At 35.1% G+C, this 25644-nt stretch overlaps 4 protein-coding genes across 4 annotated transcripts; 3 read left to right on the plus strand and 1 right to left on the minus strand.

Annotated features, from left to right (window-relative positions):
- Window positions 1–6138: 6138 nt before the first annotated feature.
- Window positions 6139–11660, plus strand: LOC119642900 (kelch-like protein 20). The gene is made up of 6 exons (XM_038042194.1): window positions 6139–6269; window positions 7926–8053; window positions 8117–8213; window positions 8283–8519; window positions 8576–8682; window positions 10440–11660. The coding sequence occupies exons 2-6, from the start codon at window positions 7940–7942 to the stop codon at window positions 11610–11612; spliced, it is 1728 nt and encodes a 575-aa protein (XP_037898122.1). The 5' UTR covers window positions 6139–6269; window positions 7926–7939; the 3' UTR covers window positions 11613–11660.
- Window positions 11661–17012: 5352 nt separating this feature from the next.
- Window positions 17013–19269, plus strand: LOC119642898 (telomerase Cajal body protein 1 homolog). Its single transcript, XM_038042192.1, has 6 exons — window positions 17013–17107; window positions 17169–18050; window positions 18112–18277; window positions 18335–18523; window positions 18584–19004; window positions 19057–19269. The coding sequence occupies exons 1-6, from the start codon at window positions 17077–17079 to the stop codon at window positions 19267–19269; spliced, it is 1902 nt and encodes a 633-aa protein (XP_037898120.1). The 5' UTR covers window positions 17013–17076.
- Window positions 19270–19343: 74 nt separating this feature from the next.
- LOC119642899 (actin-related protein 2/3 complex subunit 4) lies at window positions 19344–20012 on the minus strand. The gene has a single exon (XM_038042193.1). It carries the CDS (start codon window positions 19906–19908, stop codon window positions 19402–19404), a length of 507 nt encoding a protein of 168 aa, XP_037898121.1. The 5' UTR covers window positions 19909–20012; the 3' UTR covers window positions 19344–19401.
- A 2319-nt stretch (window positions 20013–22331) lies between these two features.
- Window positions 22332–23765, plus strand: LOC119642901. Its single transcript, XM_038042195.1, has one exon. The coding sequence runs from the start codon at window positions 22332–22334 to the stop codon at window positions 23529–23531; it is 1200 nt and encodes a 399-aa protein (XP_037898123.1). The 3' UTR covers window positions 23532–23765.
- Window positions 23766–25644: the final 1879 nt, after the last annotated feature.

Genomic DNA, 25644 nt, shown 5'->3' on the forward strand with positions numbered 1-25644 from the left:
CTTGTACCTCCTTGGTCCTACATGGAGCAAATTTTATTTTCTAAATCCAATTGAAGGTAAGTAAATGAAATTTTAAGCTGATCAAGAATTCTTTCTTGCTTACACACATAGTTCATAGAAAAGATTCTAATGCATGCTTCAGTTTCTCACTTTAATAGGGGGCTTGTTGAGGAGAACTTGTACAAGCGGCAGCCAAACGATAGATAGGGTATGAAGTACGAGTAAATCTAATTGAAATGCGCGAAAATGTCTTATGCTGATCATGAAGATGTGTGCAATGTATTCAAAGGTATCTATATCTATCAAACATAAATTATTTCTAAGAGAATGCGAAAGAAGAAGAATGAGATCAATTGTAATAATATAGCTTTGTATGATCGGTTTAGTATAACAAAAGCAAAACCCCACTGCACAAAAACAATTTCTCATTGTTTGTGCGTGTGTAATGGGTTTGAAACGGGCGCACGCAAATCCAATCCAATGCATTTTAATTGTTCTTACATTTAATTGCATCGCATCGTCTGCAATCTTCTGGCGTAGACTTGAGTTACCACTTGACGTTAAACTTGAGAAGAACTGTATTTTAGACAAAAAAAAAATAAAAAAAGGGCTGAGAAAAACCCAAGTTGTAAAGAATTTTTTTTTTTTTTTTTTTTTTGTTCTGCGCACACTATTGGTTTGCACGCACAAACACACCGAACTCTATTACGAACAAGAATAAGAATAAGTGCATGCACAAGTGTTCGGGACGTGCCAGTACTTACTTATATGAATCTTGGACATGACGATGAATACGCGAAAAACAATGAAAAATTCGCGCCGCAAATATTCTTAGCTCTGCTAACAACTGCTGCTGCTTACATATATAAATATGGACTTGTGTGAATCTTTCATTCACAAGAATTCGCACACACACACGCACATACATTTCTAAATTTTATGTTTTGTAGATAATTGCGCAGACATATGCATTACTTATAAGCACACTTACTTACTTACTTACTTACTTAGTTAGTTACTACATGCAACTAATGCAACTTGCAATTCATATGAACCGCACAAGTGCGCTTAGTGAGGAAGAGAGTAATTCATTTTCAGCCAAACGAAAATTAAATTTTCCATTCAACCATTTGCATTTTTCGACTTAACGTTGACTTCGACCTGTTCGAGCATACACTGATCGGTTTTGTTTCCTTGTACTGTGCGCTATACTCTGAGCTATACTCTGCCTGACTGCCCTTATATAACACACAAGCAGGCGCACTCACTCGTCTAATGCCATTGCAAAAGTTGAACAAATGGAACCAACGTTTGCAAGAGGTATGCTGCTAAACTATGCGCAAACAGACACACAGACACACTTAAAATATATTTCATTTTATTGTTACTGCGATCTTTACAAGTAAATGGTTTGGTTACTGTTCTTTCGCGACACGAAAAAGTGAAAAATGTGCTGTCGACGGTGTTTGCGTATGAATTATTTTTACCCTGCGACAAAGGGAACCCTTTGTAGACCTTCGTAGTAGAAATTGTTTAACACGAAACTCACTAAAACGTAAATTCAATAAACGAATTGAGAATTATTTCGGATTGCGTTGAAAAGGTTATAGTATTTTTATTTAAATATAAAACTATTTCGTAATCATTGATTTTGCTTGCTTCGAAAACACATTGGCAGGCAGTAATTGAAATCCGGGAAACGTGATTTCTGAGGTGAGTTTGATTTTGTCCGCTAAGAAGTTCTTTTCTTGTCGCGATATTGTTTGCAACTAAAATCTACTACGACTCTTTTAGCTTTCGTCATGCAGAACACATACACATATACATATTTTGCACGGTTTGACCATCTCTTGTTCCAGGTATTCTTTCACATCCTATGCTCGTTTATTTAGTGCAATTTGTTCTTGTTTTTTTTTTTTTTTTTTTTGTTTTTTTCTTGTGCAAATTAGTTTCAGAAATTCAGATACTTAGTAAGAGAGTATAGGTTAAAGAGAATGAAATCTCTCCAAGTTTTCCCATAATTTCTTCTTTTCAAGTTCACAAATATAATCGCGGACTTTCCAAATCGTGGCTAAACTTTTTTAGAACAATCTAAATTTGAACAACAAGTAAGAAGAACTTTGTTGTCGATTAAGGGCGACCACTAGATATCCGACATTACTTCACCTAGTACAGTTATTCACTTCATTCATTTTTCTTGAAAGCACGCATATTCCAGGACGCCCAAAGCATCATACATAGACCTATGTGGTCCAAGTTCCCTACCGTTATAAATCTTAAAAGTTAAACATTTTCTGTTGTGCTTACTATTCATCAAAAATCTTAACTGAAGTGAACGTCCATGAAATGGATCCATGTGGTCCAAATTGAGTCCTTTTAAGTTTTACATCAAATTATTGTTTATTCATCATAAAACATTAACATTTGCGTCTTTTTCGCAGACAATGCTTTAAGTTTCTCGAGAGTCCTTATATGCGGTGGCATTCAAAAAATAGAGCTGCGTGGTCCGATAATCGATAAGTTCGGTGTCTTGATCTTTTTACGATTATGAATGAATTTTCATCATGAAATATTGAAAATGGAATGGTTGCATGAAAGACCCCAGAACCGAACCAAATTTTTCAACGGCTTTTGTCAAGAAACTTTGAAAATTGTAATTTTTTCCATGCAACAACAACTTTTCAAAACAAATCGATATGTGGGCATAGATAGGAGAAGTGGTCCGATCCAAAAGATTTTCAATAGCACGTCAATGCACCAAATTGTTTTGTAGATTGACTACAATATACGTGGACAGACATCGGACAGACCGACGGCTAAAGAAGATTCTGAACGGCTCGGGTATAATAAAAGATGGATCTATTTTAAGCCCTTCTGCGTGTTACGTACGTCAGCATGTAGCATGTTGAGCAATATTCCTAATGAAACTTACAAAGTCGATCTATTCCTGACTAACTGAACTAAGCTCTGCGCGTGTTCTATCATTCTATCATTCCTCATGCGTTCTTTGAAGTGCATACTGCGAATAATTCCTGATACCCTTCGGCGCCGTCAAAAAATCGATGTTAAAATCTATTTCGTCCCCGAATAAGTCTACTGTAGGCAGAACAATTGTAAAGTACAAGCTATTGCCAATATTTGAGGGACATATGTTCGCACGTTTTGCGCGCATAGTGTATAACTGGTTTCGAACCACATCTTAATAAAAACTGATCCTCGTTTATATTTATAACGAAAGACACTAAAGATTCGTCCATTTTATTTATACCATGGCTATGGTACAAGCACAGCAGTCAAAAAGTGAGCCACTTACCATGCCCCTTGGGAACAACATTAAAGTAAAATTATTCTACGGCCTTTCACCTCTTTATTTGTTTTTATACCCTACATCACTTGTGGTACAAGAGATGTACGTATCACGTAGTGGACTTATATTAAACCCACCTTTTTATTGCACCGATTCATTCAGAAATCTAAACCTGTCTGTCCATCTGTCCATGTAAACTTATGTTCAAGCTGCAGGGCGCTATTTTTGAGATATTTTGATGAAATCTGCTACACTCCGCATATTACGCCCCATTCCGAAAAATCATTATAGTTGCATTGCCAAAATTTCTTCACCAATGTGACTAAGTAGGAATATTACAGCATTCTAAATAGTTTCGCAAAATTTGGATCGGCTGGACCGATTTTTGGAACTCCCTCTCATATAACAAGAACTGAAGTTCATATGACAAAAAGATCTAATTTTCAGTTTTTCATGATTTGAAAATCAGATCACATCGCTAAAATAAATAAAAAAATTTAGTATAACACGATTAACCTTGGTGCCTGTAATAATGCTTTATACGTTCAGCTTGCGAATGTAAGATCTTGTATTGCAATTCGGATCGTTTTTCCATAATATCCTCGTCACATTCCGCATTCGATTTTACTCTCTCTCTCTCTCTCCCTCTTTCCATTTTTCTACCTATCTTCTTAATTCTTCATTTTCATGGAGTAAACATATCATTCTCCTCATCATTGAACCTAAAACGCCGGTCAATATCTTGTAGACGATCTTGCATCGCTTTGTAATTTGCTTGCATTTTAATACTCTGCGTTAGATACCTAGCCCTGCCAATAGCAATTGGTTTTTATTCAGCATGCATTCCCTCGCTCGCAAAGCTAATGCAATGCACAGACAGTATAGAGTATAGCCGAAAGAACAGACAACAAAATCTTCTTTACAATGTGAATAAATAAACCGAGCCCATCAGAAAATAAACAAAATTGCACAATACAACAACAAAATCAACGGCGACATCTCGCAAAGTAAACAAAAATTTAACTAATCACAACGAACGCTCGACAATGTAATCTAAACATAAATGCAATAAATTTTTAACGCATTTATAATCAAAAACAAGAAAGCTTTTTTATCTTGCACAACAACCCACGATTATTCGTATTTGGTTAAACTACTTCCTAACAGATGCCCATGCGATGTTAAAATGTTTAAGTTGACGTTGTCTCACTCTATATTTTAAAACTCTTTAACGACGTATGTTACAAAAATTGAAGAGACACAGAAAGATGTCTACTCAGAGTATCTTTTTACATATTAATCAAAATGGGTTCCACAAATTAAGCTCTAGCTCCTCATTCTTTCCACAAATTAAGTTCTACCTAGTAGTTCTTTTACTAAATAGAGTATGTAGCTATGTCTTAAATATAGTTTCATAGCTTGTTATATTAACATACAACACCACTAAAGAGAAAAAGAGAACAATTCAGGGATAGTCAAATAATTCATTATATTTCATATTCAATCTGGTCTGATATATCAGATATTCTTTCGCAAACGATGTACAGCTTATATTACTCTTCTTATTTATATAGGTATGCCCTATGGTCCTATAGAAAAATAGAACGGCTCATACCATTGACATACCTCGTCAACGTGAAGTATTAACATCGTTCCATTGAAATTTTTTCTTTTCTTATCCTCTCTTTGTTTCCGTTGTTAATGTAAACACTGTCTTTCTCCTCTAGTTCAACTGCTTTGTTGTTCCGTTGTTTTTTTTACGGTAGCTATAGTTTAAACAGCCAAGTGTTTGAGACTTTAAACTTTAATACGTTGATATTATTATTAAAAATATGTCCTTACGATAGCTCAATGTTGCAATTTTTTTTTTCCCCTGAAATTTGCAGAGGGATCTTATAAATACATTTATTTGAGTATCTTGGTATATACACTGAGTGATCCGACTGAAAAAGATCAAAATAACATTCATAAACTCAATTAAAATTAAGCGATGATGTGGAGCAAGATCCAAACCCCAAAGAAAATCTTCTTCATTTTAAAAACAAGCTTAAAATGGCAATTCCTTCATAATTGTAATAATTTTACAATAGCTGTTTTTAGCAGACGTAACAGTCTCACAGTTTCAAAACAATTGCTTTTACATAAGCATTTAAAATGTTGCAACGAGTATTTGAGTTTTATTTGGGTTTGTGTCCTCCGTAAATGCGATAATGGAATGGAACAAAACAAATTTTTTCTTTTTAAACAAGTACGTTGTCCTTATTCTCGGTATAGGACTTCAACTTTGCTGACTTTTGACGAGATTTTGTAGGAATTGGTGTTGTTGTAACAAATAAAACGAAAAAAAACGTAGGGGAAGAACTAAGAACGGTTCATTGCAAATTCGAAATGTATTTATTTAATTCAAGTTTTTATTGTAGCAACTGAATTTATATATTATGTGATTTGATATTTTGGATTATATTCCATATAATAAATATTTGTGAAATAGGAAAGTTTAAGTGACCGTTTTGCTTTGTGTAATCGCGTTAGAGAGTTCCACGCCTATGTTCCAAGACTAATTTTATTTTTAATTTTTTTTTTCATTAATCAATCAAAAATCTAATTTGGTTTTACATCAATTTTCTGTGGCTGTTTTTAATGTATGTATTGTTTGTCATTATGTTTCTCATTTGGGGTTTATGTAGTAGAAAAACTGAATAAGACGTCATCGTGTCGAAGCTTGGTCGGTTATTGCTGCAAATGTTTGCTTAGAAGTTTTTATCTGGCAACATTGTCTACAGTGAGTGTAGTTTAAACATGTTGGTAACAATAGAAGAAAATTCTAAATTTTCAGTAGTTGTTCGGGCGAAAATCATTTACGTGCTAAGGGCATTACAGAAATCTGACTCTTTTAGAGAAAATTGGGTTCGTTTAAAATTATAATTTTAATTCATCTGAATAGGACAACAAAAACTCATAGGTGCGTATAAAAAAATAAAAAAATAGTACTTTTACACAATTTTTATATACTTGTAAATAAAAATGAAGTCTAAATAACTGAAAAATTAGAGTTCGTTCATGTGTCTCCTGAAATTTGTAGAAAAAACACTATGCAAAATTTTCCATATTGAACGGGTGGCGATCTACGAAATAAAGACACATAAGCATATGGCTTAATATTTATCCGAGAATCTAACGCGTTTTGAAAAGCTTGCTCGCAACTCCGCCAAAACTTAATTTTTGATTCCAAATTTGTCAAGCATAATAAGGCGTAATTCGCATAAGACTACTGTAACTTATCGCCATTTATCGCAGTCACCTTTAAAACGTTTTACAACTTTTTGTACTGAACACTTTGTGGAAAACTTAAAAATAATGATACAATTTATTTATTCGTGGAGATTTTGACTTCATTGTATAAAACACACTAAGGGCATTAAAGTAACTTTTCATTTTACATCATTTTTTATAAAATGATTTGGAGCTGAAATGGTAAAGTTAGTACTAACACAATTAAACTTGGAACTCTTTGTCTTATAATTTATCGTGCATACGCATAAGTTGAATGAGGGATCTCTATAAATGGTACGTGCACTTGATATCGCGACCTCTTGCCTGCCAAATGAAAACGCGATCTTAGTTTGACAGTATAGTTGGCGTCAAACGTTTAGAGGGCATTCATTATAGAAGTAGCATATAATCTAATTTCAGTTGATAAATTTACTTTTTTGAAGACTACTTTTTTCAATATTTATCGCTTTATTCGGAAATAGCTAAGCGTGGAAAACTTTTTAAACCCATTTCGCGAATGATTCAAAGCAAGAAATTGCAACGCTTCCCGTGCTTAAAAATTGGACTTATGAGTTTCACGTTTTCATTGCTAAATAAGTAGGGCTACTTATCATGCTTATAGAGCAATAATGGTACTGGCGATTTCATACTATACCTCCTGTCCTTTCTAATAACACACGATGTACATATTTAACAAAACATTTTCTACCTCAGCATTTGAATAAAAGTGCAGGAAGGTCGCAATGGATGATTTATCCAAAATCCATTCGAAAAGATTTGCAAATGATGAGATGAAATACACATCACCTAAAAAGACAAAGAAGGCAAGCGAACTAAACTTTCATACTGTATAGGGTGGGCGCGGCTGATTTTTTCAATTTTCAAAATTTCGCATAGATGTGTGGGTGTTTTAGGCGTGTCCTTCAAAAAGTTTAAACCACTTTCAAATTCTTTTGCAAAAGAATGTTTACCAGGAATTCTATACAGACGGACCTGCTTAAGTGCATTTCGAATTTGAAACTGGCCAAGAATTACTTTATTATATAGTTATAGGATTTTGGGGAAACAAAATTAAATTTTGATTAAGTAGGCGCAGCGGATTTTTTCAATTTTTGTACATTGCTTATATAATATGCCTTAAAATTTCTATATCTGCTATAGCGTGTGAGTAATGAGCAAAAACAACTTTTAATTCTTCGGAGATGGGTATAATTAATAAATCCAGTCGATAGCCATAATCAAATTGTTTCGTTCTGATGTGAATTTATACCGTTTAACAAATTTGGATTGGGATTACGCACTAATTCAATTGTAACGCATTTACATTTTAATAATCGCCTTGCAGATTTATCCAATACCATGGCTTCTAAAAGGATAAATAAAGTTGCTTCAATCGCCGAAAAGAAATGCACCAACTCTGGTTATGGGAATACTTTTCTAGACGGTTTAAGTAAAATGCGTGTCGGGCAAAAGGTAAGCAGGAAACTATGTAACAACGCCTTGATCGAACTAACACGTTGGTACTCTCTCCCATAGCTCTGCGATTTTTCTTTGGACGTACAAGGTGAAATCATCTATGTTCACAAGGTCGCACTCGCTCTTGCTTCGGACTATTTCGCATCCATGTTTGACAGTAAGTCCTTCCAAGAAATTGTCAACAAAAAAAAAACATTAAACGTATAATTCTTTCAAATTTTTATAGTTGATATGGAAGAAAAACGAAAAGGAGTTATTAAATTAAAGGACGTAGACATAATTACTATACACACTCTCGTTGAGTACATCTACAGTGGGGTTATCACGCTCACCAAAGAGAACGTTGAAAACCTGCTTTCTATAGCGGATTTATTTCAGATCCTATGGGTGAAAGAGCAATGTGCTGAATTCCTCAAACTCAGCGTAAATCGAAAAAATTGTTTTCGAATACGAAAATTTGCTGGTAAATATACCATTGGGGCAAATATGCTCAGCGTATAAGTATTTATTCTTTTTCAGATATGCATTGTTGTAAACAGTTGCTCGATTTCAGCCACAAATATATTTTAGACAACTTCCATAACTTAACTGATCAGGAAGATTTGTTGCTGCTGCCATTCGAAGAGGTATTTAAGCAATTGAAACTCTGCGGTAGTCAATTCTGCACCATTTGAATCGCATCCACCTACAGAATATATAACGCCATTCAAGGATATTGCAGAGTTATCATATCTAGATTGCGCCATATTTGAGAGAGTAACGAGTTGGTTTTTGGAAACATCGTAAACTTCGAAGTTTTCACATGCAGATTTCGTTGGAGAAAACTTATAATGTGCTCTCTTGGGAAAAGGGGTTTCGCCGTAATGATTAAGGGCAGTAAACTTGAAACCACCGGCGAGAAATAAAAAAACCTTTTCTTTCACAATTTTTGTTTCTGTTGAACATCTTTCACTTAAAGCCTCAATTAAGGATTTAACGCATTGTTGATCCTCGATAAGCATAGATTCAGCTATGACGTGATTTATCAAAAACTTATTACTGACACAAGGTAAGCGAATATGACTCATTAACTCTCTCAAATGGACTTTTCGTTCTTCTAGATCGAATGAAATCATATCATATGAAACTTGAAGCACCCAAAATTTTATTTGAAAAGTATAAATTTGATGTCAGCTGACATGATAAAAAATAGATATCTAAAAATCAGTTTTAGAAAAATAATTATTGAAACCTCTCAATATTGACAGAACTGTGAAACAGTTAAATGTCGAAAACCTGCATGGTGTTAAGAATATACTTAGAAGGATGATCGAGGAGTACAACACGCTTACTTAGGTTCGATTCCAAGGATCTTAACATGAATGTCTCGGTCCATATGCCTATTTTTATATGCCCACTTAACATTCCACCGAAGCAATGATCGGCTCTCCATCAATTCGCTTACAATAAACACAAAAGTTTCCGTGATAATGTCATCATCGTATTATTGCACTTACTCCGTTATGTAATTTCCCGTACCCGTACGAAGCGGGCGCCATTGTGTTCTGTTTTTTGACAGGATAGGAATGCATACATGTAAGGCATTAGAATGGTGACCCCAAATGTTGTTTTTTACTATCTAACAAGTTATGAAGTCAAGCTAGTGACTGTTATTCCATTTATTACCCGATATTATCTATTTCTACTCCAAATAAGTTTTTATAAATCCCTTATCCTAACGTTTATACGCCGACCTCCGAAGGCCTGCAATACTTAAAAAGAGCTTCAGAGGCTCTATGTAGTGCGCATACTCATGCTCAGCATTAAGTTCTAAATCGACGAGGGCATGCCTCTCTTTGCAATATCTCTGGTAAACATCTTTCGTTTCTTTTAAGCTAGAATATAATATAATTTGATATTATTAAGTGTATTACATACTAAACAAAAATGAAGGTACAGAATAGAGTAGTAGTATGCTTGCAAAAGTAGCTTAGCAATTCGTTTTTCCTGAAAAGGCCCTATTTCACTCTCCTCCCTAACAACTTAAGCTTCTTGGGTCGTTATTAGGGGAATCAATTCATTATCGGTGGCTTCCAGTTTGACTATATCATTTATTCCTTATCTTAACGGAAAGCATGTTATACGTACGTGGGAATAAGTAGTAAATCGTACTATTTATGTATCAAATTAGGAAACAGGTACTAGGACACGCATATCTACTTTTTTCCAAATGAAATAAGAAATAAACCTAAGAGAGATGTTTCGATTTTTGGAGAAATTATTATTAAGCTCGTCCATTAGCACTCTAGTCATGTTATGAGCTTAAGTTAGTGTAATCGATTGCATCTTCTTTCTTTAACTTCATGTCAACTCTAAATGTGAATTTTTAAAATATTATTTTCAGTTCCAGAATTTGATAAAAGACGAACAAAGAAAAAATTCATTGCGATTTGTAGAGAGTGCTTACAAAGCCTCAATAAACTGGATAAAACACGATCTAGAAGAACGAAAAGTTCATTTGAGAGAGTTAATGAGTCATATTCGCTTAATTTGTGTCAGCACTGGGTTTTTAAGAAATCAAGTTGTAGCCGAACCTATGTTTATAGAGGATCAACAGTGCGTTAAATCCTTAATTGAGGCTTTAATTGAAAGATGTTCAACAGAAAGCTGTTCAACGGAAAGACCTTCAACAGAAACAAAAATTGTGAAAGAAAAGGTTTTTTTATTTCTCGCCGGTGGTTTCAAGTTTACTGCCCTTAATCATTACGGCGAAACCCCTTTTCCCAAGAGAGCACGTTATAAGTTTCCTCCAACGAAATCTGCATGTGAAAACTTCGAAGTTTACGATGTTTCCAAAAACCAACTCGTTACTCTCTCAAATATGGCGCAATCTAGATATGATAACTCTGCAATATCCTTGAATGGCGTTATATATTCTGTAGGTGGATGCGATTCAAATGGTGCAGAATTGACTACCGCAGAGTGTTACTATCCATTTAATAAAAAGTGGAATAGTATTGCACCTATGACTGTTCGTCGAAGTAATTTTGGGATTTGTGCTTATCATGAAGCATTTTATGTTGTCGGTGGAACCTACACTACAAATGTCGAAAAATATGATCCTCCAAGTAATCGGTGGGTACCATGTCCAGCTATACGAAGACACTGCCAACAATGCACCCGCGCCGCACTCGCGGAGGGTAGCATTTATAGTTTCACCTATGATTCGTTTTTTCGTTTCGACCCAAGGGAGGGTCACTGGCATACTTTAAATGTGATGAAAAAGCGACCTGGTAGATTTGAACTTTTATCGAATGATCGTTCGTTGTTTTGGATTGGCAGCGACTACGCCCGCTTTGACATACAAATGAATAAATGGGAAGAGATGGCGCCGCCAAAGTATACGTATAAAGACCGTTTTACGGCGGTGATAGCAGCAGACAACATTTATCTATTAGACGGAAGAGTAGAACGTTATAGTGTCCTCGAAAATGAGTGGACTACAGTCAATGCCGAGCAATTTGTATACCTTGGCGGAGCGGGGGCGGCACTGACAGGACCTTTTGATTTTAATTAAACAATGGAAACTTGGAATGTTAAACAGAATAAAGAAATAAAACAACAACAATAGAGACAATTTTGAATAATGAGTTTACTTTAATTATTCAAGTGCTGCGCACACTAGGTATGTTGTGCGTAATTTTTACGCATCTCGCCGAATATCGCTCAAAGAACGACCAACAAATTATTTGAATTGTATACAACGTAGCACGAATACTTGAGTAACAATTTGTTGTTCGTTTTCCCTAAAAGGAGAAAACACATCAAAACCACTCTCTGCAGGAATAATGCATTCACATAATTTCAAATGGAAGGCAATCTTCTGCTGAAGCATTAAAAGTTCATCGTACCTTTTCCACCCATTTGGGTGAATTTCTTATCGCTTTTTATAGATTGTATCCATCAAAACAGGCCAGAGATGTAATCATTTCCTTACAGCATTTCGTATGTCGTATCCCAATAAAACAATAATAACTCAGGCAATGTCATGTAATACTCTGCAGATATTTTTGTGGGGGGAGCAACGTCTTACTCTGTCTCAATTAAGTCGCTTTGCTTGCATCTATTAACCGACCAAATACATATAAATACATTGGGAGACAGAATTGTTTATATTTATGAAAAATTTTTAAAATCGCTTCGTCAAGGATTTAAGTCTTGCGCGAGCGATCTGTTACGTAATGAAACCATGCGGAGCAAGCGTTGGCATACGAACTAGTACGAAATAGGACAAGTCGCAGCTAATCTGCTCTTGACATTAAAGACTTTTAAGGCGAATAAACGTATTGTGCATACTCTATATCGCCTCAATACTATATTCCCGCCATAGTAAGTGGCAAGATTATCCACGAATTGCATTCTCATGCTCTGGTATTAGAAGGCTACGGAGGATACGCAGAAGACGAAAAGACGAGGAAGACCGCGAAACATTAAAACGCCCGTTCACTAAGGAATTTCCGCCTACAGACGAGTCTAAGGCATGTTGAAACACAGTGTTAAGTATGTTACATAACCATGTGCTAAAGAAATGCAGAATATACAAGTAGTTGTAACTAGTAATGCCGATATATATTAGAGATGCATAGTCTTGATTTTTTAGTCGAAATGATGAAATCAATGGGACTTTGTTGGTTGTGTCTTTGTTAAACAACACGACGTTTAAAGATAAGAAAGTACAAAGGCTCATAAGCTTTAAAATTACAAGCAAAAATAGAAAAGTGCAGGTAGTCGATCCATACTCACATTGAATTTTCCATTTGTTTTTTAAACTAGCTAAAGTCAGAATAGGTGCAAAAGCAATGAGTAATCTTAAGATCAGGAGGTTATGTATCCTACACATGCGAATAACTACCGCAATTACATTTTCCAAACTGCAAGCGTACAGCATTCGATTATTAAAATTTGCTTGAAGACAGTAAAAAAATTTGCTTATATAACGGAATACATTTTCAATTGAGCATTTATACATTAGACTGCAAATAATGAGAACTACTTTCAGCGGTCTTTCTGTCATCAAAAAATATTTCAGATGGGGGACTTTCAACCGTTGGGGTGTCTTCCCGGTGATTGGTATTTTTTTTAGTGATAAAAAAGTGGGACCCAGATTTCGATCGTACAAGGAGCTAGACCAAAGAGGAAGCATTTAAGTTTTCCTTACAGGTATAAGTTATGACTTCCTAAACCTATAGTAGCTTTCTCTGAAGAAGTTGTAAGGCGCAATCATGTAAGTAGGCGATAGTCACCAATAATATCTAATCATGTAAACAAATTTGCTGCTGATTGTCGCCAAATGCACTTTCTGAGTTACGTCAAATCTGGCAGCAGACAATTTGCTGTCGCCGAGAGCAAATTTGCATTAGTATTGAAAATAAACGAATAAAACTTGCCACCAAACTCTGCTTCAGAGTTGCATTTGTAGAAAAGCAGTTGTAAAAGGAAAAATATAAACGTAAGATTAGTGAATTGTGAAGAAAAGACACAAAAAAAAAATTGGTAAAAGTAATTAAATCTTTTTTTTAATGCCTAGGTAACTTGAGGAATGCTAATCAAGGTGCACATTTCCATCACAATGCATCGTAACTTACTTTTATGTTCGTTCACTGAAGAGAAGAACAGGCAGAACCGCACAAGGGGAAACATTGCCGCGGGACGGGGGAGAAAGACTTTGAAGATTGCTTCCGACCTCCTAATGTCACTTCACACAAAAGCGAATGAATTAATCATTAATTAATAATGTAAGTAATGTGGGTGTTTGTGGGAACTATTTTTACTTACATAAATATAAACATTTCTTTCTAGATTTCTTTCTCTGGCTGTCAATGTCACTTCATATTTTATTACAGGACCAGCTATTGTTACTCCATTTTCTTTCCACTCTGTATTTATGATTCATCCAAACATCAAAATAATAATATAAATAAAAAAAAAATGGAAACAAGGACTAATAAAATTTTATTTAGCTTACTCTGCTCCTCTTCACCGCATTGCTCATCGCTTATCGGTTATGTCTGCAAATGGATGTTTGTTTAAGTTGGCGGTTATGTACTGAAATTACCTTTGATTTAAAGTCGATAGCTTCATTTTTAGCACCAGTGCAATGTTAACCACGGACATTACGCAGGCAAACAAATGGACGTGCTTAACTCGATTTGGAATTTAATGCTGACTGCTGCTTCGGCGAGCAAATGATACGTACTGATAGGTCCAATGAAAGGAATCAAGAAACCAAAGAGAAATTTTACAAAATACAAATAAATACGAAATTTATACTAATTTACAGAGAGCCGACGACCAAGCCTACTTAATTTTTTAGTATGTCGTAATTTCGTTTTTTTTTTTTTCAACACTTATATGATGCACAGAAGCAAGGTTCAAAAGTTCGAAACGCACTTAAGCATGTCCATCCGTTTGTCTGACCATCCGTCCGTCTGCATAACCATGTAGTATTTGTGGTAAACCTCGCAATTTGCACAAATGAAAATATCGCTTAGGAATTTGCAAAAGTATTTCAAAATTATCCAAACTTTTTAAACAAACACGCCTGCGAAGCCTTTCTTTGGCGTGTTTATTGTTTCTTACTCATAAACTACACTACATAAATTATATATATTTTTACTTTTATTCTAAAAATATAAAAAATCAGAAGCGCCCACTCATTATTGTAGTGTACGAAAATTTACTTGTTTTCCTTTTTTTTTAAGATCACGGCCGTATATAATTTTCTTAGTTGTTTCTTTTTAAGTCGTCCAATGAATCATTCCACATTCGAAAGCTAAAATGTAAAAGCGCTACAGCTGCTTACCTAAATTTCTTTGTATTTAGGTTAGTATGCGTTTTGTTTTATGAAAATCCTAGTAGGTTTTGATTTTAAGTTGACTGTGTTGTACGCTTAAAAAAACAGCATCCAAGCAGCCGGTAAATGCTTTTATAATATTTTCACAATTTTTTTAATAAATTTATACTGCGAAAATCTTAAGATTTGACTGTTATGTCTTCTCCTTCCAACGTCGTACAACTTCGAACTCAAAAATTATTTGAATTACGTCAAAAGTATAAAGAATATGAGACAAGCATGACGAATTCATCTTTCCCGTAAACTTTTAGCGAAGACAAGGTAACTGATTTTCTTTTAAATTTTATGGTTAGTTACGCTACATATTTCATTTTAGCATATTATACGACCACAAGAAGCAGGTCGCTACGATACAGGTTCTGATATATTAAGCCGGGTTATAAGATCTCTGAAACAAGTGCCGTTTACCGGTGAATTCGTTATTGAGCCAAGAAAATGTCCAAATAAACCAACAAGGAATAGTGAGTACGACGAAATCCCTCAATTTACCGGAATTGGGGAACCGGGAAAGACTGCTCTTGGCATAACTTTGGCGTATGAAAGCGAGTTTGTAATTAAACCAAGAAACTGTATAATGAAGCTATCACCTCCTTTGATAATCAAGAAGATGTCAAAAAATAATTAACGAATTTAAATACACTGAGAATATACTTATCACAATTATAAATTCTTATTTTTACGTTGAAGGCGTGGTTTTTGTTAATATTGATAGATGTCTTGATCATATTAATACTTTTGTCTTTCTCAGCTGTAAATTGTGCGGAAGTCAGTTTCCTTTGTTCGATTAGCGGACGCAGGAATTCTCCACAATGTCACGAAGAACTTTTTCTTGTGATGAATTTTTTTCAGGACCAAAATGTGTTTGATTAATTTCACCAAGACGGCCCTTGTATTGGTAAAGCGATGGGAATTATTTGAAAGAACTTCTGCTTCTGATAAAAAACGTTGGCAATGAAGATTTCGAAAACAACAAACCTATCAGCCACATTTTGACATTATAACCGGCTGCTAGTCAAAATGGAAAAGAATGGGTTTTCTTCCCATATGCCATTATGACTTCGCATTACGGAGTAATAGTCGCAAGAAAATTGTCCAACCTCCTTTTTATAATACAACTTGCTTGTTAATAAAAGATATTTTGTTCGAAACTTAACAAACATTGGACGTTTGCATTCAAACTCTGCATTCAAATAAAATTCAATACTTTTCAAGATTCCTACACAATTCATTATCTATAAACATAACAATTAAGTAAATTTCTTTTTAGATTCAAATTCGGGCCATGTGTTGGCCGTATAACTTCTAAAATCTCGGAATCTCGCCGGAATAGCTCCGGTCTTGGCATTTTCAAAAATTTCTCAAAAATAGCAAATTATTTATTTAAGGCTGCCTCGCCAAAATATCTCCATTCAATAATATCATTCTGTTACCTTTCCTTCTTTCCAATTATCGATGGTGTCAGTTTTTTGATATATAATAAAAGTAAGCTCTGCATAGAATTCGAATAAAGAATTCGACAGAAACATTGTGGAATTCACACAGAATTGATTTTTTTAGGTTGGCTTTACTTTCGGTCAACATGTATAAGTTCTTGGTCACGATCGGCATGATTGCTTTTATCCATTAAGTAGAAATTTGTACATAGAATTCTACATAGTGGGTGAAAAAAACCCCACTATGCTGAAGCAAATTTACAATTTTTCTAAATACTAGATATACGAGAAGTAGGAAAATTAATGAAAATTTTAATAAGATACAATATATAAGACCTCGATTAAGTGTTTTGTACATATTAATAATTTTTCTTGTTTTCAGATTTTTTAATTAAAAAATAATCTAGACTGTTTGAAATTAATAATTTCCCTTTAATATTACATTTAGGGTTATTATCAACCAATTATTTTTTGATACCTTCCGATGTTGAATAACGGATTTGTAGTTGAATTACCTATACCAGCGGTTTTATCAAATAGGCGTTTATTTCTTATCAATAGCTTGGCAACTCTTCTTTTTGGACGTGTTATCATTTACCAACCATTTATTCGTGAAAGAAGAAGCATTGCGGCAGTAAATTTAACTGGTTTCTTGAAGGTTAAAACTAAACAAAAAACTAAAAAATTAGTTAAAAATGAGCTTAAACGATTCAGTGGAATCAAACGGTATAAACGTGTTCAAGAGATCTGATAAAAAGCTAAGGAAATGTTTCTTCTTTCATTGTAGCCGTTCCTGAAGCTACGGAATCGGAAGATTCAATACTTAACAATAATGTGTCTTTAAGCAAACTAAATCTGAGTGAGATCGAGCACCCGGTAAATAAAACCACAGAAAGCTATAGCTCTATAGCGAACAATTCGGGTTTTAGTTTAAATACATCTTTGAACGGGGAAACATCGGAGAGCATTGCTCAAAGTTCAGTACCAATGCAAGAAAGTGCATGCGAAGAAGAAAGTATAATAGCTGTAGAAGATGACGACGATGAAGAGAAAAGCACTTTGCAAATAGACATTGGCGATGAGGAAACGCTTTCCTATTCAAAGTCATTAACGCAAATGAACGGTGAAAACTCGAGCATTACCCTTAAACAAAACAATAAAAAACGTATAGATAAGTGCAAAGTACAAAATGGAGAAAACATTGAGAATGATTTCCGCTTTGCTCAAAATGTATGTTGTAATGTTAGTACACATCCAATAGATGAAAGTACTCACAAGTCGATTAGTATTTCTAGTAATATAGAAAAAAAGGAAAAGGGTATAGAACACAAGACTGCTGAAATTCCTCCAGTTAAGATTAGAGATGTCGGAATGCAAAATGAGGATGAAGTGTCCGACGAGGAAGCCACTTCTATCACGGTAAATGAAAATAGCAGTATGCAAGCGAAAGAATTTTGCAATGCTTCTGAAATTACGGCCAATGTCTGCGAAGACATTGATATGCAAGACAATGATCTCCTGTTTCAAGAAAAATCTGCCTTATTCCAACAGCCTTTGTTAGAGTTAGGAAGACGATTGTGGGCTTCCACAGCTCAAGAACAACATTATACTAAAGGTTGCCTCTGGTCACCTGATGGTACTTGTCTTTTGCTCCCAGTGAATTTAGATGGTAATGATTGGATTAAACATATTGTAAAACATTATTGTAATTGTTCTTTCTTTTTTTGAAGGCATGCACATTTTAGAATTGCCACAAGATTTATATAATACTAAGCAACTAGATTCGAAGAGATCTTTAAGTTCTTTACCTTCGGCAATTCATATTAAAGAAGGTGGAACGGTATACGACTGTGTATGGTATCCATTTATGGATAGCTCCGATCCTGCCACTTGCTGGTAAATTGGGAAACTATTAAGTTGTTTAAATAATTGCCTTTTATTTATACAAAACAGCTGGCTAGCGAGTCGTCAACACGAGCCGATTCATATGTGGGATGCGTTCACCGGCGAATTGCGGTGTACATATCGAGGATATGACGAAGTTGACGAAGTCGAGCCCGCCATTTCTCTTCTTTTCAGTAATGATGGCCAGAAAGTTATGGGCGGTTATAAAAAATCCATTAAAATTTTTGATACTAACATGTAGGCGTTAAAATACTCGATATTCTCTTTTATAAAATTAATATGCAATATCCATTGCAGTCCTGGACGTAAATGCAGTAACATCACAGTAAAGCAAACAGTGTCTTGTTTCGCTGTAACGGCTGAAAATAATCACTGTGTATCCACTGGGTCTTGGAATGCTCATATATATCACTATGATTTGCGAGCACCAAAGCTAGGTCCTCTATTTACTTTGGGTGGTCATACAGGCGGTATTACATGGTTGCGTTATTTTCCAATAAACGATAGCAATTGGTATTTATTTAGCGGTGCTCGCAAAGATAATAATATACTGCAATGGGATATGCGTAACTATACGCAACCTGTGAGCATTTTTGAACGTAATGTTAATACAAACCAACGCATATATTTCGACTTGAAACGTGAATGGCTAGTAAGTGGTGACACAACTGGCTCACTAAAGATATGGAATTTGGAAGATTCCGCAAAAACGGCACAGGTGTGTTGATTTTGTCTCCGTTGAATTTTAACTACAGCAATTTACTTTATAGTTACCTATACACGCCGATTGCTGTAATGGTGCCAACTTTCATCCGTCGCTCCCCATATTGGCCACTAGCTCGGGTCAGTACCACTTTGTAGACGTAACCCAGGATGATAAAGAGACTAAGCATAAGAAGCAAGTTAAGGAAACAGAAAAATTTGTAGATTACGAAAATTCCGTTGTATTGCTTTGGGTGGGAAATGTGCCACCATCAAAGTAATCGTAAATTCTCTTCTTTACACTACACCTTTAGATTTGTTAATATAACATGCGGCATTTATTAAATACTAAAGTAATACAAAAATTATTTCTTTGCTTATAATTATTTTGGAAATACATTCAATGGAATTTTTTAAAATCTTTTTAAGAATTCTTCTGCACAAGTACGTGCGCGAGCATTCACTGCCAATTTCATTTCGCTAATTTCTTTATCGATCTCTTCCATGAAACTAATAACAAAATCCACCAATTTGTGTTTATACATCTGTTCTGTATGGAAATTTGTTATCAAAAAGCTTATATCATAACTATCAATGGGTTTTCGCCTTAGAATGATAAAAGATTCTGCTCGACGCATCATAAACCGGGTGAATTTATGGCATAATATTTTCTCAATTTCATCCGCTTGCTTAACGGCGATACTAACACGTACCGAATTGATTGACGGTTCAATGAGGACCCGCTCACGTTCATTACGAGATATCACTATTGGGGTTAAAATCAGTTCTTTGCTGGAGCAGACCTCTACTTCTGGTTTGTTGTGACGCTCTACTACTTGGGAAGGGAAGTCTTGCAAGCACATTGCCGCTGTTAGCGAGTGACGTACGGCAGTTAAATATAATTTAAGGGTAGCAGCCATTGTTTCTTAAATATTTACTTATTTATAAAGAAAATATATGATTCACTTGACTTTTTCTGACAAAAAATAGAACGGAAAATTGCACCAAACACCACCCAAAACATCAAATGACGTGGGGCAGAGAAGTTTTCAATTAATAATAAAATTATACAAATGTTCCATTCCGTATTGTTTCAATAACAAATTATGTGAAAAGTTGCAAGGTTTTACTTTATAACATCTTTGTAAATTCTTACATGGAACAAATCGTTTAGTTTCTTTAGAAAATTTGTGGCACTTGTATGGACGAAAATTTTAAATATTAGAGCAATCTTAAAAATTTTCATTACTGAAGTATTTATAAAAAAGCGCCTGAATTGAATTTAAAATGTTTTTGTACTTATCACTTTTCTTTCGATCATTCGGGCTTGATAAGGGCATATTTTGGTAAAAAATATAAAAATTTTGCAACCCCTGTTTCCATTTCTTTTGTCCGGTTATATTCGATAAACAGAGAATATGGGACTGATATGTGGTCACTGGAGAATGTATTTATATCGCAAATGCGTTGTTTTTTTCAAATCTATCCAGTGCAAACAGTTCTTTCTCTTCCTTTCCACTCTCTAGCGAAACCGGAGACAAAAAAACTGATTTGGAAAAATTAGCGGGAAACGAAGATTCAACACGTCTTGACGCTAATCTGGCAACACGTACCCGCAAAATATTCAAATCAGAAAGCTTATTAAACATATTCTCGCGACAAAATTAATTCCCTTAATTCATGAAATTGGCTGAAAAGTAAAGTAAGGCTAATATGATCGGCCATCATGAGAACGGAAACTTTATGAACTTAAGCACAATGCTACCACGCTATGTGGATGCCAAGATATAAACTGAGTCAACTTTTTTTTCCTTCTGCGAGTCAGCAAATCAGCAAATCAACAAACGTATGATTTGCCAAGTTGAAGGTCTTTTTTTGGGCCCTAATAAAAATGGATAGATGATTTGATTATGAACATATGCACTTGTATGCATGGAAGTTATGCGCGCTATAACGTTCGTCACTTGACCATGATCAATATTATCCTTTTCAAGTTACAAATTAAGATTTTTCTTATATATCTCGACTTTTGAAAGCGAGATGTTCATGAATTTTTGTTTTTTTCCTCAAAGGTTGCTTAATAGAACATCGTAAAGTGAATTTTGTAGTGTGAGAAGCGACGGAGTAAATGTGTTTACGAGTGTCTTATGAAAGGGCTCAAATTTGCGAGAGTAAAAAGAGTATGAGAAAGAGTAGGTTCGTAACTTGGCTGTGAATATTTGTATGTATTGTCGGCAAGCTTTATGAAAACAAAGAATGGCGGTCTAGGCCACTAAATTGTGTGAACGCAAAATGTCAAAACCGCTGTGATCATGAAGATCACACGTAGGCAAATTGCAAAGTTTGGAATGGCGAACAGAAGTGGCAGCCTTCGGACAGACAAATGGAATATGATCAGAAGATTGCAAATCGCCACATATATATAAACGTCTACTCATTATGTTCTGTTGGTCAACAGATGATCGTTCAATCCCGTGTGGTCAAACAACCGCCTGTTAATAAAGCAAATAATGTGTCGTCCAAGACCGCTGTTGATAAGCTGACTTGCTATATTCATTTGCGAGAATAAAGAGTATCAGTGACGACCATACAGTGAATTATTTCGCCAAGTAAAAATTGGGTATCGCTTGTCGTTTGCCTTGCAATAAAAGGAAATCAAAGCACGATCATTAGAATATAATGGTCTGGAAGAGGCAATATTATCTGCAGTGGTATTGCCCTGAATACCCATATGACCAGGCACCCAGAGAAAATGAAGACAAAATGCCGCAGATTTGAGACTATATAGTAAAGGTCTGATTTTTAATACATAAGAGTGGGTTTTAACTGAGAGAAACGATTGTAAAGCGTATAAAACATGTCTACTCTCGGACATTATAAGGAATTTCTTTTGAAGTTGAGTTATCGCTAAGTGAAGTGGTTTCCAGGATCGTAAGACATTCGGCTGAATATTTGATTTGAAAAGTAAACTTCAATATTAACACTTGGAATTCAAAAAAAAAAAAAAAAAAAAAATTATTTTATCAAATTTTGTTACACAGAAAATTTGGAAAGTTTAAATTTTTATTTCACGGAATTTTTTAAATTGTGAACAGCAAAATATACATAAAAAAAGTTCTAATGTGAAAATTTTAGTTGAACATTTTGTTAAAAGGCCTAGCTTTTTTTTTATTTATTTCGATCTTTCATACATTTTTTACGATATAAGCGCAAAATTATTTAACGTGTCAATAGGAAAAATTTAAATAAAAACCTAGAAAAAAAAAACAATTTTTTGTTTAAACAAAATCGCGATTTATCTAACGCTCTGGGCAAGTGAGAAGAGAAAGTTTGAGAGCCAATTATGTCGTATCATCTGAAGTCTACCCCATTTTTCTGGCGTACGTCTTTGACGGGCAAGAAGAACGGGCAGCTGCAGAAGCTAAAGGAGGAGCATGATCGTATTAAAGAGTTCAACGGACGCACAATTGATACTAAAATGTGTCACGTTCGATTAAAACGTTTGTTTAAGGAGATTGAAGAGATTAAGGAAACCAATTTGAAAAGACGCAATACGATTAAAGAGGAACCGCTCAAAAATCAGATGCCATTTTATCATGACGATTCATCGAAAACTGAGAAAAATCGTAGAAGAAGCTATCAACATAGGAGCTCAGCCGATCAATCTAAAACAATGATTCAGAAACGTAATGAGGGTGGTTTGAGCCGTGCCATCCGAACAAGAATAGCCACGTCACCGAGAAAGGCGAAAACGGATAAAGACGAACAGACAAGTATGACACGCGTTAATCGGCGTCTTAAATACGGCAATGAAGTATCGAATTGGAATATGCAACGTATGCTTACAAATAATTTGAGCGGAGAGGTTAAGGTTGGCTTACGTCAGACCCTTAAAGAGACTCGTCGTTTCTTCCGCAAGCCTTCCGCGCGTACCGGTCCCGCAGGAACGCTGGATGTAATAAACAGAAACAAAAATGAGAAAATGAAACATTGCATTAACTATGTAAACAATGTTTCGCCTAATACTATTCCCAAAACGTCAAGACGCCGGAAAAAAGACGCTGCCGCAATGGATGATGTGCGGACCGCTTCTAATCCGAACTTGACAGATGGTAACATGTCGCAACAATTTAACTTTGGATGTAAGCCCGGCGAATACTTTCGTGGTAGCGAAATGACAACAAAACGTGGGGAGCTCTTTTATTCTGGTCTTTCATCAGAAATACAAAGTGAAGATGATGACAAGCGTACCATTGCCCGTAAACGTTGGGACAAAATTTCCGAAGTAATAAGCAGTCGATTTGATATTAACAAAAGTGCTAGAAATTTAAAAACTTTAGAAAAGTGTGGCAACGATTTGGAATATCAACTGCGCACCATCTCCAATGATACCCATTTACCGCAGAGCCAAATTATGGTTCAACGAGGTGAGCAAATGAATCCTTCCGAAAACAATGGTGACAGCCTTTTTGAAGGCGAAATTTTTGTTAACAAGGAAATCTTATTAGATGTCATCTCACGTTCTGTAAATGCAACACCCTAATTGGGCCCCAACATCCCAATCACCAGTTTCGCTTAGTCTTCATACAAAAATTATGTGAAATCTTACAGCATACACCTTACGATTTCCGCCACCTGAATAATATTATATATATATGTTAATAATAGTAGCGTTGACTGACGTTGCAGTCAAAGCCAGTATTGAGTTTAAAAAAAAGATGCGATTGAACGATGAGTTGGTGTTGTTGATTTGAAGACGTTTCCACCAACACCTTGTTACAATCGGCGCAATTGGAAAATTACTTGACAATTCGATCACCGCATCACTTATTTCATCTTGCTTGGGAAATCCAGTATACGCTGACACTAAGCTTTTGGCAAAACGCAAAAACCATCTGTCTCTCCAGCATAGACAAACCAGCGCCGTTAGCTAAAACAATAGCTTACAACGAATCACAGCCACTTACCTCGCGATCTATCATATCGAAAACTTCTCGCAATTCTTCCTCTTGGGAGGGATATAAAAATTTCGGGTAGGAGCGTAATTTCTAATAACACAGGGCCAGGCTTCCGTAAAAGGCTTAGCACCATAGCATAATCTGAAGTCATTATTATATAGAAAATGCGCCTTTTTGCGTTGCTTTTGTAACAAAACAATGGGATATGTAATGACTATCATCTGCTTGATAAGAAGATGTACCTTCACGACCGATCTACTCCATCAGTAACGAATATCTCCAGCAAGCCATTCGCCCAACAAGCTTTCAAAAAGGTTGCGGAAAGTAACAATCGTACTTTGATTTCAACACCGCCTCAATTATAATTTCGTTAGACATTTTTTGGGATGTAACGTAAGCATGGACTAAGCAAATAAAATATACTTTAATGTTGAAAACAAATGTGTTAGTAAGCTTTGCTTTTCAGTATAATGACAAACTATTAAAGGAACAGGGGCATGGAGCAAAAAGTAAAACGATTTCTATCCATTGTTCAGAGTTACATTATTTTAAAATTGAGTATAAAAAAATTAATTTTTTATATAAAGCAGAACACTTTCATTTCATATTCCTATCATATTCCTGGAAAGGCGATGGTATCATCAATTTCTTAATCATTTTCACAATCTGCCCTGCGTTAGTTGCTCTCATATGTGGCCGAAAGAATAGAGATGTAGAGCTGAAATGTGTTATGTGCCGTTATAGAAATTAAAGAGAGCGTTCTCTCAAGTAATTGTTGTGAAAACCGGGACGTACGCTTGCGGCAGCTATTTAAAATTCCAATGAAGTCCGATTACGAGTTCATAATGCTCATAAAACAATCAAGTGTAGCATGCAAGAGTAGTTATCGTTAGTAGTTACATTTAGTAATCGGTGCGGTAGATGAAAGCCGATTCAAATGAATCTGATAAGTCGGTCAACAAACGCTTTATCATAGAGTTGAATTGTGAAGATTAAAGCGTAGATGTTTAGTCGCCAGCTGCATGTCTCTCTTGATGCCCTATAAGATATTTAAATATATTAAATTTTTATGAATTTTCCTTTTCTCGATAAGGTTCGTGTCACTAGATCATGTATATCCTTTTTTAAAAGAGAAATGCCCTTGCTTCACTACAAGACTCTTTTTTTTTTTATTTACAATCAATTTTTTTAAGGGTAAGACTATTTACATTTTACTTTGGCAATACTCTCCGTTCCGCAGTTTTAATCTTCTTGTCCGACTGACCCTGTCCTACATTTTTACAAGCATATTAGTATTTCCTAAGTTCATGGTTTCATTTTTAATCCCTCAGCCTGCTCTTCCGCTAATCGTTTTCCTCGGTTGGCAGTTGCATGACGCGCCTCGATTTTGCACTTGGGTTTTCCCTCTCTAGGGAATTTATTATTTGAGAAAATAAATTAGTTGGAATGAAGTAGATTTGGGATTTCCTTGACAATACCATTTGTGCCTTGGCCCGTTTTATACGATGGCACTTGTAAGGCTACGATATTGTTTACAGAAGTCTTCGATATCGGCATTGATAATTTCTCATTCTCTATTCTTTAAATCATTTTTATTACGACAAACGAATATTTTGGTGTTCCTTGCATAAGTGATTATATTCAGCAAATGCTGTGGCAATGAATGAAATGATGCGTGACCAGCTAAGGCAAATAAAG

The sequence above is a fragment of the Glossina fuscipes genome, unplaced genomic scaffold (assembly GCF_014805625.2).
Source record: "Glossina fuscipes isolate IAEA_lab_2018 unplaced genomic scaffold, Yale_Gfus_2 280, whole genome shotgun sequence".
Classification (NCBI taxonomy): domain Eukaryota; kingdom Metazoa; phylum Arthropoda; class Insecta; order Diptera; family Glossinidae; genus Glossina; species Glossina fuscipes.

What these genes read in the sequence shown, in the direction of transcription:
- LOC119642900 (XM_038042194.1), top strand. Translation starts at nt 7,940, where the DNA reads ATGGCTTCTAAAAGGATAAATAAAGTTGCTTCAATCGCCGAAAAGAAA. An exon ending in TTTCGCATCCATGTTTGACA is followed by an intron (nt 8,214 to 8,282) that starts GTAAGTCCTTCC and finishes AAATTTTTATAG; the next exon opens with TTGATATGGAAGAAAAACGA. An exon ending in TCGAATACGAAAATTTGCTG is followed by an intron (nt 8,520 to 8,575) that starts GTAAATATACCA and finishes ATTCTTTTTCAG; the next exon opens with ATATGCATTGTTGTAAACAG.
- LOC119642898 (XM_038042192.1), top strand. Translation starts at nt 17,077, where the DNA reads ATGAGCTTAAACGATTCAGTGGAATCAAACG. An exon ending in CGATTCAGTGGAATCAAACG is followed by an intron (nt 17,108 to 17,168) that starts GTATAAACGTGT and finishes CTTTCATTGTAG; the next exon opens with CCGTTCCTGAAGCTACGGAA. An exon ending in TCCGATCCTGCCACTTGCTG is followed by an intron (nt 18,278 to 18,334) that starts GTAAATTGGGAA and finishes TATACAAAACAG; the next exon opens with CTGGCTAGCGAGTCGTCAAC.
- LOC119642899 (XM_038042193.1), bottom strand. Translation starts at nt 19,908, where the DNA reads ATGGCTGCTACCCTTAAATTATATTTAACTGCCGTACGTCACTCGCTA.
- LOC119642901 (XM_038042195.1), top strand. Translation starts at nt 22,332, where the DNA reads ATGTCGTATCATCTGAAGTCTACCCCATTTTTCTGGCGTACGTCTTTG.